Raw genomic sequence first — 12,721 nt, 5'->3', positions numbered from 1 at the left:
TGCCAAGCTGTTTTGTAAACCAAAATGGCTCTTTGCTGATTAACTCATTTGCTTGCAGGGTTTGTACAGCCTCAGCCATTCAAACCAACACCCCAAATCCCCTCATCTACTATTTTAACTCCATCTACGGTGACAGGACATCTACCTCCTCCCATTGCCATGACTCTACCTGGTGTTTCTTCTTCTGGATCTATCTTCTACCCTCAGTCCTCAGTTCCTCCTTCACATCTAGCCATCACTCACCCAACCCCAAGACAGTCTGCACTGATGGGTCAGCCGCCAACTCCTCCCTCCATGACTGCCTCCTATACTCAGTTTAACTATCCTGGTGGAATGGGATTTCATCATGGAGGACCAGGAGCACCCGCTAATCTACCTCCACCTCCAACCGGTACGTTGCTTTTATTATTGTTTGGAGTTGATCTGTTTTAAAATATGGGCTGCACTGAATAAGAAACCAAAATTGAGATTATAAGAACCTTAACTGCGTCTCTGATCAATAATGCAAAATGCGTGTATTAGGGATTTAATCTGTATTTTAAAATACTAGCACATCATCACTCCTCTTTACATCACGAAGGTGACTCATCACAAGTCTGTGTGCCTAAAAGGGTGCTTTACAAGAAGTGCTTCTAAAATATTGTCCCTGCTTTCTAATAGGCTGACTAATGTACTTGTACTAATGGTAAAACCAAGTATAAAGCAATATCTTACATTCTGCATATTAGCATTGGTATCTTTAAAAAGGGGGTACATAATGTAAGTACTGTATATTGCATTATTGATCAGGGCCCCTTTTTAAGCATACTTTCAGTAGATGCAGGCCTCCTAAAATGTGAGATTTTTTTAGTTAAACAGGATAATCTCCCGTACTTAAAGTGAATCGAGCAGCATTTTTTAGCCCCCAGTTCAAATCGATAACACATTAAAAATGCACACTAACAATGTGGCTCATTACCAAAAAAAATCCATTCTACCTCTTCTTTTTACATTTAAATGTTTATTAGAGGCTTTTATTGCCCTTCTTCCGCGGCCTGCCATCCCCAGAAAGAGCAGACAGATAGGGACTGCTGTAATTGGCAGTAACAATCACCAAACAAAAGCTTTCATCAGCAGGGGGTGGGGGAAATGGAATAGGACACTGTACTTCAAACAGTTTCGAGTAATTACAGTTAATTACATTCACACCTTCCCCTGGATAAAGAAGGGGGGGGGGGGATGGCAGATCATGCAGCTATTAGAAACCAGGACGAACTGTAGAGGAAAAAAAAAAAGCTGCTTGGATCCCTTTAAGATGCGCCGTTTTCATGTTTTAGATATAACTGTAAATGGTCTTGCTTTTGAAGTGACCCACAAGTGGCTCTAAATGTCTTAAATGATCTTTTAACTTTAGGTTCTCTTCCCTGGCTGCAGGATAGGCAAGATGCAGCAGGTAAAGCCTGTTAGTGCTCCTCAGTTTTGCTGCATGTTAGCAGTCACATTGTGTTGCTTGTGTCACGTGGCTGGCTTTTTGGAAAGCATTTTGTCTCGTATCTAATTTAGACTGCCTATGAATGTTAGGCAGTGTTGCCAACTCATCCCTTTAATTACTGACACATTTAAGTTATACAGGTTCTGGGGCTTCTTACACATAATCAGTGCCTTAACTGCATCTACCTAGCCACGAAACCTGTATAATTCATGTGTCAGTAATTAAAGGGATGAGTTGGCAACACGGATGTTAGGTCATTGCTGTAGTGTATAGTATTTTTGTTTTGCCACTTTATAATCAGTAGTTCATGCTCCCAAAGCAACGTAAGTCATTTGCATAAAGACTTTTTTCATTTTCCTTAGTGAAATGGAATATTTGTATGGAGCTGCAGCAATATCAGCATGATCTAAGTACCAGACTGCTGGTGTAACATGCTGCCTGCAGAGAGTTGACAAGGCCAATTCACTCTGCAAGAGATTCCTGGCATTTAGTGGCACTTTGGACAAACTAGTTTCCACTGTTCTCAATGAGGCCAGTCCTCACTGTAATTTTGACACTAGAGCCGGTTCACCCACATGGCAACCAAGGCAGGTGCCTAGCTAGAGAAGGCAGAAAGGCACCTGGACACTGAGCCCATCCTGCCACCTTAATGTACCAAAAAGGCCAAATGTCAAGCAGGGAAACCAGTGCTGCTACCTTGCGTAGGGCCCTATTTCACCTCAATCCAGTTCTGCTTGGTGCTGCCTGACTTTCTGGTGATGCTTCTATAGTAATAGGATCTCCATAAATCAGTTTAAAAAATGCACGACTGTGATGTCTCTAGTAAGCACCTGTCAAATCCTGCCAAATACACCAGTTAACGCTTGTGCTTCCACTGTGGTTGTGCACAATGTGATGTCAGCTTTACAAGACATAAGAAAAGTCATTTTTTATGATCTTTATATTCATGTATGGTTTGAGTGCTTTGTTAAATTATACTCTGCTTCATGTTTATGTATTAAAGGTCTGTCTATAGATGCAATTAGCTGCAGTACTAAGACTATTCCATCTGCTCTCTTTGGAATCACTAGTAGAGCATTGTACTGTTAAGGTCCGTACACACGCCGGACTTTAGGCAACGACGGGTCCGTCGTTGCCTCCCGCTGGGTGGGCGTGCCAGCGACAGTCCGGCGTGTGTACGCTCTGTCGTCAGACTGATACGGCTGTTTCTGAGCAATCCGCCCGGCGGATCGCTCAGAAACAGCCGTATCAGTCTGACGACAGAGCGTACACACGCCGGACTGTCGCTGGCACGCCCACCCAGCGGGAGGCAACGACGGACCCGTCGTTGCCTAAAGTCCGGCGTGTGTACGGACCTTTAGCCATCAGTAAAAGCCAGGAGTTTTGAATCAGGATGATGCCATTTATAGAATAAAGGCAATAAGCTTTCGGTTATGAAGGTTTCATAAAGCTTACTGCTTTTCTTCTAAGCTAGCCAATAAATGTAATCATTCTGATTCAAAACTCTCTTTGGAAGAAAAGGTGTAAGTGCAATTTAAGGTGGCCACTAATGATCCAATCCTTTTTTTATTCAATCTGACCATTTCTGTGTAATGTAAGGGGCTGCCTACATTATTAACTCAATATATTCATTCAGTTTACACAGATACATAGATTTGGTAAAATTGGATGAAAAAGATAGGATCATTAGTGGCCACCATAAGTTGCTACATTTCTGACAAGGAACTACAAACGTTGCATTCAGATAGTCTTCAACCACTGTTACCTGTTCCTGAAATCCGATTTGGGGTTGACTGGGTGTCTCTCTCATACTGTAGAGTGAACAAGGCTCTCTCTTAATGGCTTAACATTTTCAAAACTTTTTTTTTTTATCAGCAGTCGAGCATGAAGGTTGGACAGATTCCTTCTCAATGAAAGCCGGAATGCAGCGGAAGAAGGTAACTTAGCAATCACCCATGCTTTACCCAATTCAAGACCACAGACTTGCACCCCCCTAGTGACCAGGCTATTTTTTTTACAATTTAGTGCTCTGCAGCTTTAATAGCTTGCTGCAGAGCCACATAAAAATGCGTTTTCCGAAACGCAGAAAACCACAAAATTGTACGGTGAAAGCATACTATGTTATTTATTGGATATGTTCACACTACCAATCGGAATGCTAATGCAGAGTTCAGACTGGGCTGCAAAGGTCGAATATCGGACACAATGGAAGCCTATGGGAATGGATGGTGTTCGTTGCCACTAGACTGGTTGCTGCAAGCAGAACACTTGCCTGTCTTGTGGATTTTCGGTTCCACGATCCCCTTTTGTCCACCGAAGTGGATCCAAGCCCAGCAGAAGCACGGGGCACGACTTTTTTTTTTTTTTTAACTACTTTGGCCTCCTGGACGTACTAGCTACGCCCAGGAGGCCATGTGCGCGCCCGCGGCCGATCGCGCGTGCACGCGCGCTCCCGGCCGCGGTTTGTTAGCCTGGCAATCAGTGAATCGGGTTATGGTGCCCGATCACTGATTCCTCTCCCCCGCTGAAAAAGCGACAGCTTCTCTCGGAAGCTGTGCTTTTTCTGGCTGTAACGTCCCCCATGCGTCGCTCTAAACGTATGTTACGCTTAGAGTGACGTCATGTAAACAAACTCATGACCGCCATCTTGTGGCCAAAAAGTAAAACTACAACTAAAAGTGAAAAAAATAAAACTCAAGACACATTTACATTATAAAACTATGGCTTACATCCCACCCTCCCAAAAATACCCAAATAAAATGTTTAATACAAAAAAACATTACAATAAAAAAAAACATGTAAATATTTACCTAAGGGTCTAAACTTTTTAAATATCAATGTAAAGATGAAATATTTCTAATTTTTTTTTTTCTTCTTTATTTTAAACTTGTAAATAGTGATAGATGCAAAACGGAAAAAATTTACCTTTATTTCGAAATAAAATATTGTCGCCATACATTGTGATAGGGACATAATTTTAACTGTGTAATAACTGGGACATATAAGCAAATACAATACATGAGTTTTAATTATGGAGGCATGTATTATTTTGAAACTATAATGGCTGAAAACTCAGAAATAATGAATTCCGGTTTTTCTTATTCTTCCTGGTAAAATGCATTTACAATAAAGTGGCTCTTAGCAAAATGTACCCCCCAAAGAAAGCCTAATTGGTGGCGGAAAAAACAAGATATAGATCAGTTCATTGTGAGAAGTAGTGATAAAGTTATAGGCTAATGAAGGTGAAAATTGCTCGGATGCATAAAGTGAAAACGAGTGAAGGCTGAAGTGGTTAACAAACCAACAGGAATCCCCATGCTTCCTGGTCTCCTGGTGAGCAGTGGTTGAGCAGGGACGTTGGGAGAAGTGGTGACGCAAACACAGCAACCAATGGCAAACACAGCAACTCCTTAATGGATGGGCTTGCAACAATGTTTATGCATACGCTGTGTTTGCGTCCTAGTGTGAACGCGCCCTAAGTTTTTTTTTCTCCTAGGATATAATTTTACATCTTTTGTTTAAAATAATTGTTGCACTCGAAAATGTAAAAAGTACCAGAAAGTAGGTGAGAGAGTAACTGTCAAAAAATGTTTTGAGTATTTTCTTGCTTTCTGGTGGCTTGAAAGGCATTTTATTGAGATGATGTGAAAATACCACTTAGGGCCCAATCCAATCCACTTTTTCACCTAAGTTTTCTCCTGTGTGTATTTGAATTATTCAGCATTTTCTTTAAGCATGCACACGAAGCATGACAAAAGGGCATACAAGTCAGGACAAAGAGCAGAGTGCTAGATATAGCTGCAGAGGCCTGTGCATCCGGGACCTTGCATCATATTGTATACAATGAGTAATGAGTTCATTTTGGCCTTGCAGAGATCACGGGTGTTTGTGCTTCCTGTGGCAGAAAACTCCAGTAGACTGTAGAAGATGCTCAGGACATCCTTTCACTGTGGCCTTCATGTTCCTGATGCTCTCACACATAAAGCTTTTGGCTTTCTTAGAAGGCCTGGCTGTTAATCAGCTGCAGGCTGAGCTCACTACAACAGGATTAGCTCCTCGTTAAAACCATCTCCTTTTGATGTGGTCTCATTGGAGAGAATCTATCCGGACTATGTGGCTTAGCCAAGGCAGAATAAAGCAATTCCTATCCCAGGCTCGCACATACCATAAGATTTCCCCTACCTCCACTTGCAACTTCCACAGCACCAGTATTATATGGCCATTTATAGCAAGTTAGGCCTTGTTTCCTGTTACGCATCTGAGTGCTGATTTTAAACTACCTTTGGGCTGCATTTAGTGTGAGTTTATTTTCCATAAGCAAACATTGGGCTAGTTTCCATGTGGGCGTTGCGTCAGTCCTGTAATGGAACGCACAGTTGTCTGCATTTGTGTGTGTTGCACACACCAATAGATGTTCAATGTGTAATGCCCATAGAAATATAGTTTTGCGTTCCTGTGCATTTTCAGGCAGTATTTTAAATTAGCATACTGAACAACAGAAACCTGCCCTAACAATGCGTTTAAAAACGTATAAAAAAAACGCACAATCGCAAAAGAACGCGTTTTTAAAAACCGCACAGAAACATGGTCTTGTTTTAAAATTTGCAGATAGAAACGAAGCCTTAATTGGCAAACTCAGTTAGTAAAAAGACATGCCATCACACAAAAGTAATTTGCGTGTTACAAAAAGGCCCTGTTTAATTTAAATAAGGTGTGTACATGCCTAAAGCATAAAACCAATTAAAATCCTCCAAACAGTGCTCTGAGACTACAAACTGTCACTCACACACCACTCCCATACCACACCATACAGGTACGGGTTACCATAAGCATCAAGCGGTATCTTCAGAGTGGGGGAGATAGGAGGCAGTCTGATAGACCTTCTTAAAGTGACACTACAGCGGAATATAAGCTCTTTGGATTCCCCTAATAGCAAGAGTCTATTAGAAAGAGCAACACATATTAGACCATGCTTTTGTTTACAAAGGTCATCTGTATAAGATTTATAGCTCGCATTCAGATTCTGGCATCCCTCGCAAGGCAAGGAAATGACAGACTCTGTATTCAGTTACGCTGTGTGTGCATACAGCTATCTCTCTTGTTAGCTCAAAGCAATGCAAGCCCATTGTCTTAAAGAACAAGCGACACCCATGCTAACCTAGAAATAAAACACACACACACACACACACACACACACACACACACACACACACACACACACACACACACACACACACACACACACACACACGTATATATGTGTATATGTATATACACATATATATATGTGTGTGTGTGTGTGTAGATAAATACTACTTCTACTTACATAGCAGATGTATTTTTCTAACCATGTAATGATTCCTGTGAATTTTACAAAGTAAAAGCAGAAAATCCTTTTCTAGGCAGTGGCCATCTTGCCAAGCTAATGCTGACATCCAATCCTCCCTGACTCTTGTTTCCCCCCTCCTTTCTCTTGCTCATTGTGTATTCATTAGCTGCCCTCCTCCCAGAGTCTTTGTTTTTATTTACATGTCCAATCACTGAGTCACCTCAGCCTTGCTTGTAAACACAAGTGATCAGCTAGGCAGGGAAATAAATGGAAGAGGAGGAATATATTCTAGATAAAAAACTCCCAGCATTCAACTTTTTGGCACTGTTTGGCACTAGGGCCAGTGCTCCTAAAGTATGTGATAACTCCAAACCATAAGGCCTGGAACCCACTGAAATCAGCAAACGCAAAACGCAACCGCTAGCGTTTTGTCTGAGCGGTTTGCAAGCGGATTCATGTGCGTTTTTGGTCATGTTTTGCAACATTGTATTTTTTTGCCCAGCGGGTGCATAGCGTTTTGCGTTTTGATCCTGATTGGTCCTGTGAATTATTTTTCATTTTGTTAGTGTGCTGAACCGCAAAACGCTAGCAAAACCGCTCAGTTTAGGTTTTGCTGAGCGTTTCCGCTAGCGGTTCAATACTTTACATTGAAGCGCTAACGCTCCCAAAATGCTGCACGTCCTGCGTTTGCGTTTCTGAGAAACGCAAACGCCCCTGTGGAAGTTGCCCCATCCATTAACATTAGCCCAGCTTTTTGGCAAACTGCTAGCGTATCGCAGTGCTGCCAAAACGCTGCCAAAAGCGCTCCTGTGGGTTCCAGCCCTAACAGTAGAAAAAGTTTTGCAAGTTTTGAATGCAGGATTAGCATCTTTATCACTTAATAAACTCAGACCAGTTGCTGTTGAAATTTGATTTTTATGGTGACAATACTGCTTTAATGCTGTGAAAGGTGTTAGGTAAATAAACAGGCAGCCTGTTTATTGACCTAAAGCCCAATCTACACGATACGATTCTTTATACACTTCGATTACGATTATATTTACGAACCGATTAAATCCGACATGTCCGATTGGGATTCGATTCAATTCGATTTGCCATTGTTTTGCAATGGCAAATCGAATTGAATCGAATCCCGATCGGACATGTCGATTTTAATAGGATCGTAAATAGAATCAAAGAATCGTATCGTGTACATTGGGCTTAAGTCATTCCAAAGCACAGTTCTTTCTACTGAATGAACTTGCACTAGGAGGACAGGGCTGTGAGCTGATGGAGAGGAGAAAGATATTGGCTCTAATCACGCAGCTTAGCTTTCCTCGCCTTGGCTATGACAGGGTCTGTATGTGAGCTCTAAATTATCCAGATGACCTTTGTAAACCAAAGCACAGTCTAATATGTGTTCCTCTTTCTTAATATAATCTTTTGTGATTTCCCGAATAGCAAGTTTCTATTTTGCTGTAGTGCCCCTTTAAGCCATGTACCAGTGATGCCCATCTTGTAATAAACACTGGATGTCAAGCCTGTAAACCAGCGAATCTTCGCCTCTCACAGAGGCAAGCAGAACCAGCCGTTGCCTTACATGCTGCAAAGTGCCTGTGCTGTGCGTACGCTTGTCGGGTTTCCCGCTCGCCTGGCTAGGACCTCTCAGAGTTGTCAGTGTGCACACCAAGTTGGGATCCACCGTAGGCTTGCTGAGTACAGAGCGCTCTGCAGAGTTGTGGAGAGTAGACCCACCCACCTACGCGTTGCCCTTGCCTCACGCAAGCCTCGTCAGGATGTGTGCACAGTCCTAGCGAATTTCTGTCATCCTGTATTACTCTTCACATGCTGCTCTCATTTTCTATAGCATAGTACTAGCAGTAGTTAGCAATCGGTAACCTCAATAAATAGTATCCTGATTCAAAACGTCTAGCTCATTTTCTAGAGGAGTCCATGTTTTGTTTGTTTTTCTCACAGGATTTCTTTAACTTTTCTTGTAGCCAAGTGCATTTGTCCCTCCTGCTCCTATCACTGCTCCAGTGATGAGCCTTCCCTCTGAGCCGGACCCCCTCCAGCCTCACCTTAGTCTGGACTCTGGTCAGACGCCGCCTGGTGCGCCTAAAGAAGCAAGCATGCAGGTACAAACCAGTAAGCCGAAAGCCTTCCCACAGCCTAGGGTTCCTTGTCATCAGGAATGTGGCCCTTCAGAATGTATTCTATTTTAGTCAAAGACTAATTATTTTAATATAATCTGCTCTAATATTACAGCTACACATTGCTGTGTTTCCTTTGCATCTGGGATTGGAGGACTGCCAGTCACACATTAAACATTTTGCTGACTCATTAAATTGGGATTATACTCCTAAAACTAAGATTTCAGTAATTAGCCTTATGTACATAAAAGTACATCTGAACATATTTCCAAGCATTCGGAAAATGTAGTCATTGCCTTCAAGAATCATTCTGCCTGTGTGTTCACTCTATACACACACACACACACACACACACACACACACACACACACACACACACACACACACACACACACACACACACACACACACACACACACACACACACACACACACACACACACACACACACACACACACACACACACACACACACACACACACACACACACACACACACACACACACACACACACACACACCATCCCCAGTTCTTTTCTGATGAAGTGACTTAGCTGTTGCCAGGGTGATGTGTCTATTTTGCAGAGGGAGCAGAATCAAGACACAGGCAGAGAGCGTCTCCTGGCCGGCAATGATCACATTTGCCGATTAGCCAGAGATAAGTAAACCTATACTGCTCTCTGTAGTGAAAATATGTGTTTTTACATACAGGGAATGCTTCAGAATGTTTTCAATGTTCTTTTATGAATCTTAAAGTGGGGATTATACTCTTGAAAACTAACATCTTGGTAACTACTCTAAGATATAGCAGCAGACAGATGTGTGCCTTTTTCTGTTTTTCTAGGAATAGGCAGCCCTAAAAGCTTACAAGGTTTGTAATATTGTATATTTATTTTTGGCTGTTTTTGCATTTTGAGGCTTTGCATCGGCTACCTGTTGAAAAAATAGAGAAGAAAGAGTTGCCTGCGGAGCACCTTCCCCTCCAGAGGACATTCAACGGGCTTGTGCAACGCTGCTCCTCTGTCGCCTCTGACCCGGTAATTATCATATATTTTTATTTATAAATATTATTTATTTTACAGAAATATTTCAGCTTCTTAACTAAGCATTCTTCTGTTGAAGTCTCTGCATTTCATTTAAAGCGCATTTACACTTTAGTTTAAAAAAAAATGATATACAGAAGTGCTGCACAAATGATTTTTATTTTAAATTAAATGTTCTTTTAAAATAATTACTGTATTTTTCTGACTATAAGACACTCTGGACTATAAGATGGACTATAAAAATGAATGGGAAAAAAAATTATACTAAACAGGTGGAAGGACAGTGGAACAGGCGGCGGGGGATGGGAACATCAGGTGGGGGGAGGATTGAGACAGAACGTTACAGGGGACAAGTGGGCATAGGACGGAATTGGCACACTGGAAGGGACAGGGATATGGGGGACAGCTAGCCGGAGGGGACAGATGGGGAGGACATTGGAACAGGTGGCAGAGGATGGGTACAGTACACTGGAGGGGGCGGAGGATGAAGACAGCACACCAGAGGGGACAGGGGGCGGCGGATGGGCACAGCGCCAATCAGCAAGTAGCATTCGGACTATATAAGATGCGTTTTATGGTTAAAAAAAAATGGCATCTGTTGATCACAGTATGCAGCCAACAAATTTTTGATAGGACCCCCTTCACGAAAAGTTGTCAAATTTTGAATGTGCACAAATATATAAGATATACCAGAGGTGTTCAAACTTTTTAAGTCAAGGGCCAGATCGCTGTTCTTGAGCGTGCTAAGGGGCCGAACTAGCAAAGTTAAACACCATTTTTGCTGATTGCTATTAGGTACAGTATAACTTGTATAGTGTGTGCATGCATGTGGCACCACAGTTATTGCCTGCAGAACGCATGTAATGAACTGTTGCTTTGGGGGCCAACAGAAATGGTTTGGCGGGCCGCATTTGCTCATCCGCTGTCCTTTCAGTTATAACGGACAGCAACTGATATATACAGTGGATGCGAAAGTTTGGGCAACCTTGTTAATCGTCATGAATTTCCTGTATAAATCGTTGGTTGTTACGATAAAAAATGTCAGTTAAATATATCATATAGGAGACATATCGTGATATTTGAGAAGGGAAATTAAGTTTATTGGATTTATAGAAAGTGTGCAATAATTGTTTAACTATCTAATGACCGTGTCACGCCAATGGGCGTGAACACGGCGGCAGCCCCAGGACCGCCTAACGCCAATTGGCGTCAAGTCCTGGAGCTGCAGTTTCCCAGGGAACGGCCGCGCATGCGCGATCGTTCCCTGCCCGTTCACAGAGCGGAGTTCCGTGATTATCCTGCTAGCCGCCGATCGTGGCTAGCAGGCTGTTTGTAAACGAAAGGGGAAAGAAATCTCCTTTGTTTATATCAGTACAGCGCTGCGGTCTCCGGAAGCGCTGTACGAGATCGGCAATCCCCGGCCTCTGGCCGGGGATTGCCGTCCTCTCATAGGCTGATGCTAATGAGAGGCGGAACAAGACGGATTACCGTCCTATTCAAGTCTCAGCACGGAGGGGAGGAGGGAAGGGGCTAGAGGGAGAGAGAGATAAACAGCCTATACAGGCTGAGAAAAAAAAAATGACAACGGGCACAGTGATCGGACACCTCCGGTGGCATGTCCCCTAAGGGACAAAAAAAGGAGGTGAGTCCGATCGCTGGGCGCCATAGCTGGGCTGTGCAGGAGGCTGAAAAGCCTGCACAGCCCAGTGCACCAACAAAGAGCCTGGTCGGTAGGGAGGTTTAACACTGCGGTCCTCAAGTGGTTAAACAAAATTAGGCAGGTGCAAACATTTGGGCACCACAAAAAGAAATGAAATCAATATTTAGTAGATTCTCCTTTTGCAGAAATTACAGCCTCTAGACGCAATCCTGTAGATTCCAATGAAAGTCTGGATTCTGGCTGAAGGTATTTTGGACCATTCCTCTTTACAAAACATCTCTAGTTCATTCAGGTTTGATGGCTTCCAAGCATGGACAGCTCTCTTTGATTCACACTACAGATTTTCAATTATACTCGGGTATGGGGACGGAGATGGCCATTCCAGAATGTTGTACTTGTTACTCTGCATGAATGCCTTAGTGGATTTTGAGCAGATTCAGCTTTGTCACTGATTCCTGGACATTGGTCTCCAGAATCTGCTGATACTAAGTGGGATCCATGCGTCCCTCAACTTTGACAAGATTCCCAGTCCCTGCACTGGCCACACAGCCCCACAGCATGATGGAACCACCACCATATTTTACTGTAGGTAGCAGGTGGTGTTCTTTTATTTTTTTTGACTGTTTTTCCTCCATGCATAATGCTCCTTGTTATGCCCAAATAACTCCATTTTAGTTTCATCAGTCTACAGCATCTTATTCCAAAATGAAGCTGGCTTGTCCAAATGTGCTTTAGCATACCTCAAGCGGCTCGGTTTGTGCTGTGGGCGGAGAAAAGGCTTTCTCTGCATCACTCTTGCATACAGCATCTCCTTGTGTAAAGTGTGCCGAATGGTTGAACGATGCACAGTGACTACATCTGCAGCAAGATGGTGTTGTAGGCCTTTGGTGCTAATCTGTGGGTTGACTCTGACTGTTCTCACCATTCGTCGCTTCTGTTTATCCGAGATTCTTCTTGGTCTGCCACTTTGAGCCTTAACTTGAACTGAGCCTGTGGTCTTCCATTTCCTCAATATGTTCCTAACTGTGGAAACACAGCTGAAATCTCTGAGACGGCTTTCTGTATCCTTCCCCTAAACCATGATGG

The 12,721-nt window shown here is 42.9% G+C and overlaps 1 protein-coding gene across 4 annotated transcripts in view; it reads left to right on the top strand.

The window, feature by feature from the left end:
* SEC31B (SEC31 homolog B, COPII coat complex component) overlaps nucleotides 1-12,721 on the top strand; it is a 109,503-nt gene that overhangs the window by 87,074 nt on the left and 9,708 nt on the right. Inside the window, exons 21-25 of one of the 4 annotated variants that reach the window (XM_068257874.1) lie at nucleotides 59-391; nucleotides 1,394-1,432; nucleotides 3,350-3,408; nucleotides 8,780-8,917; nucleotides 9,850-9,969. In XM_068257874.1, coding sequence (XP_068113975.1) covers nucleotides 59-391; nucleotides 1,394-1,432; nucleotides 3,350-3,408; nucleotides 8,780-8,917; nucleotides 9,850-9,969 — 689 coding nt within the window. Of the gene's footprint in view, nucleotides 1-58; nucleotides 392-1,393; nucleotides 1,433-3,346; nucleotides 3,409-8,779; nucleotides 8,918-9,849; nucleotides 9,970-12,721 lie in introns of all 4 variants that reach the window. The other 3 variants (XM_068257873.1, XM_068257876.1, XM_068257875.1) reach the window with 3 other exon arrangements.

Source organism: Hyperolius riggenbachi, chromosome 10 (assembly GCF_040937935.1).
Source record: "Hyperolius riggenbachi isolate aHypRig1 chromosome 10, aHypRig1.pri, whole genome shotgun sequence".
NCBI lineage: Eukaryota > Metazoa > Chordata > Amphibia > Anura > Hyperoliidae > Hyperolius > Hyperolius riggenbachi.
The sequence above is the reverse complement of the archived record's forward strand: the minus strand, read 5'-3'. Positions and strand labels throughout refer to the sequence as shown.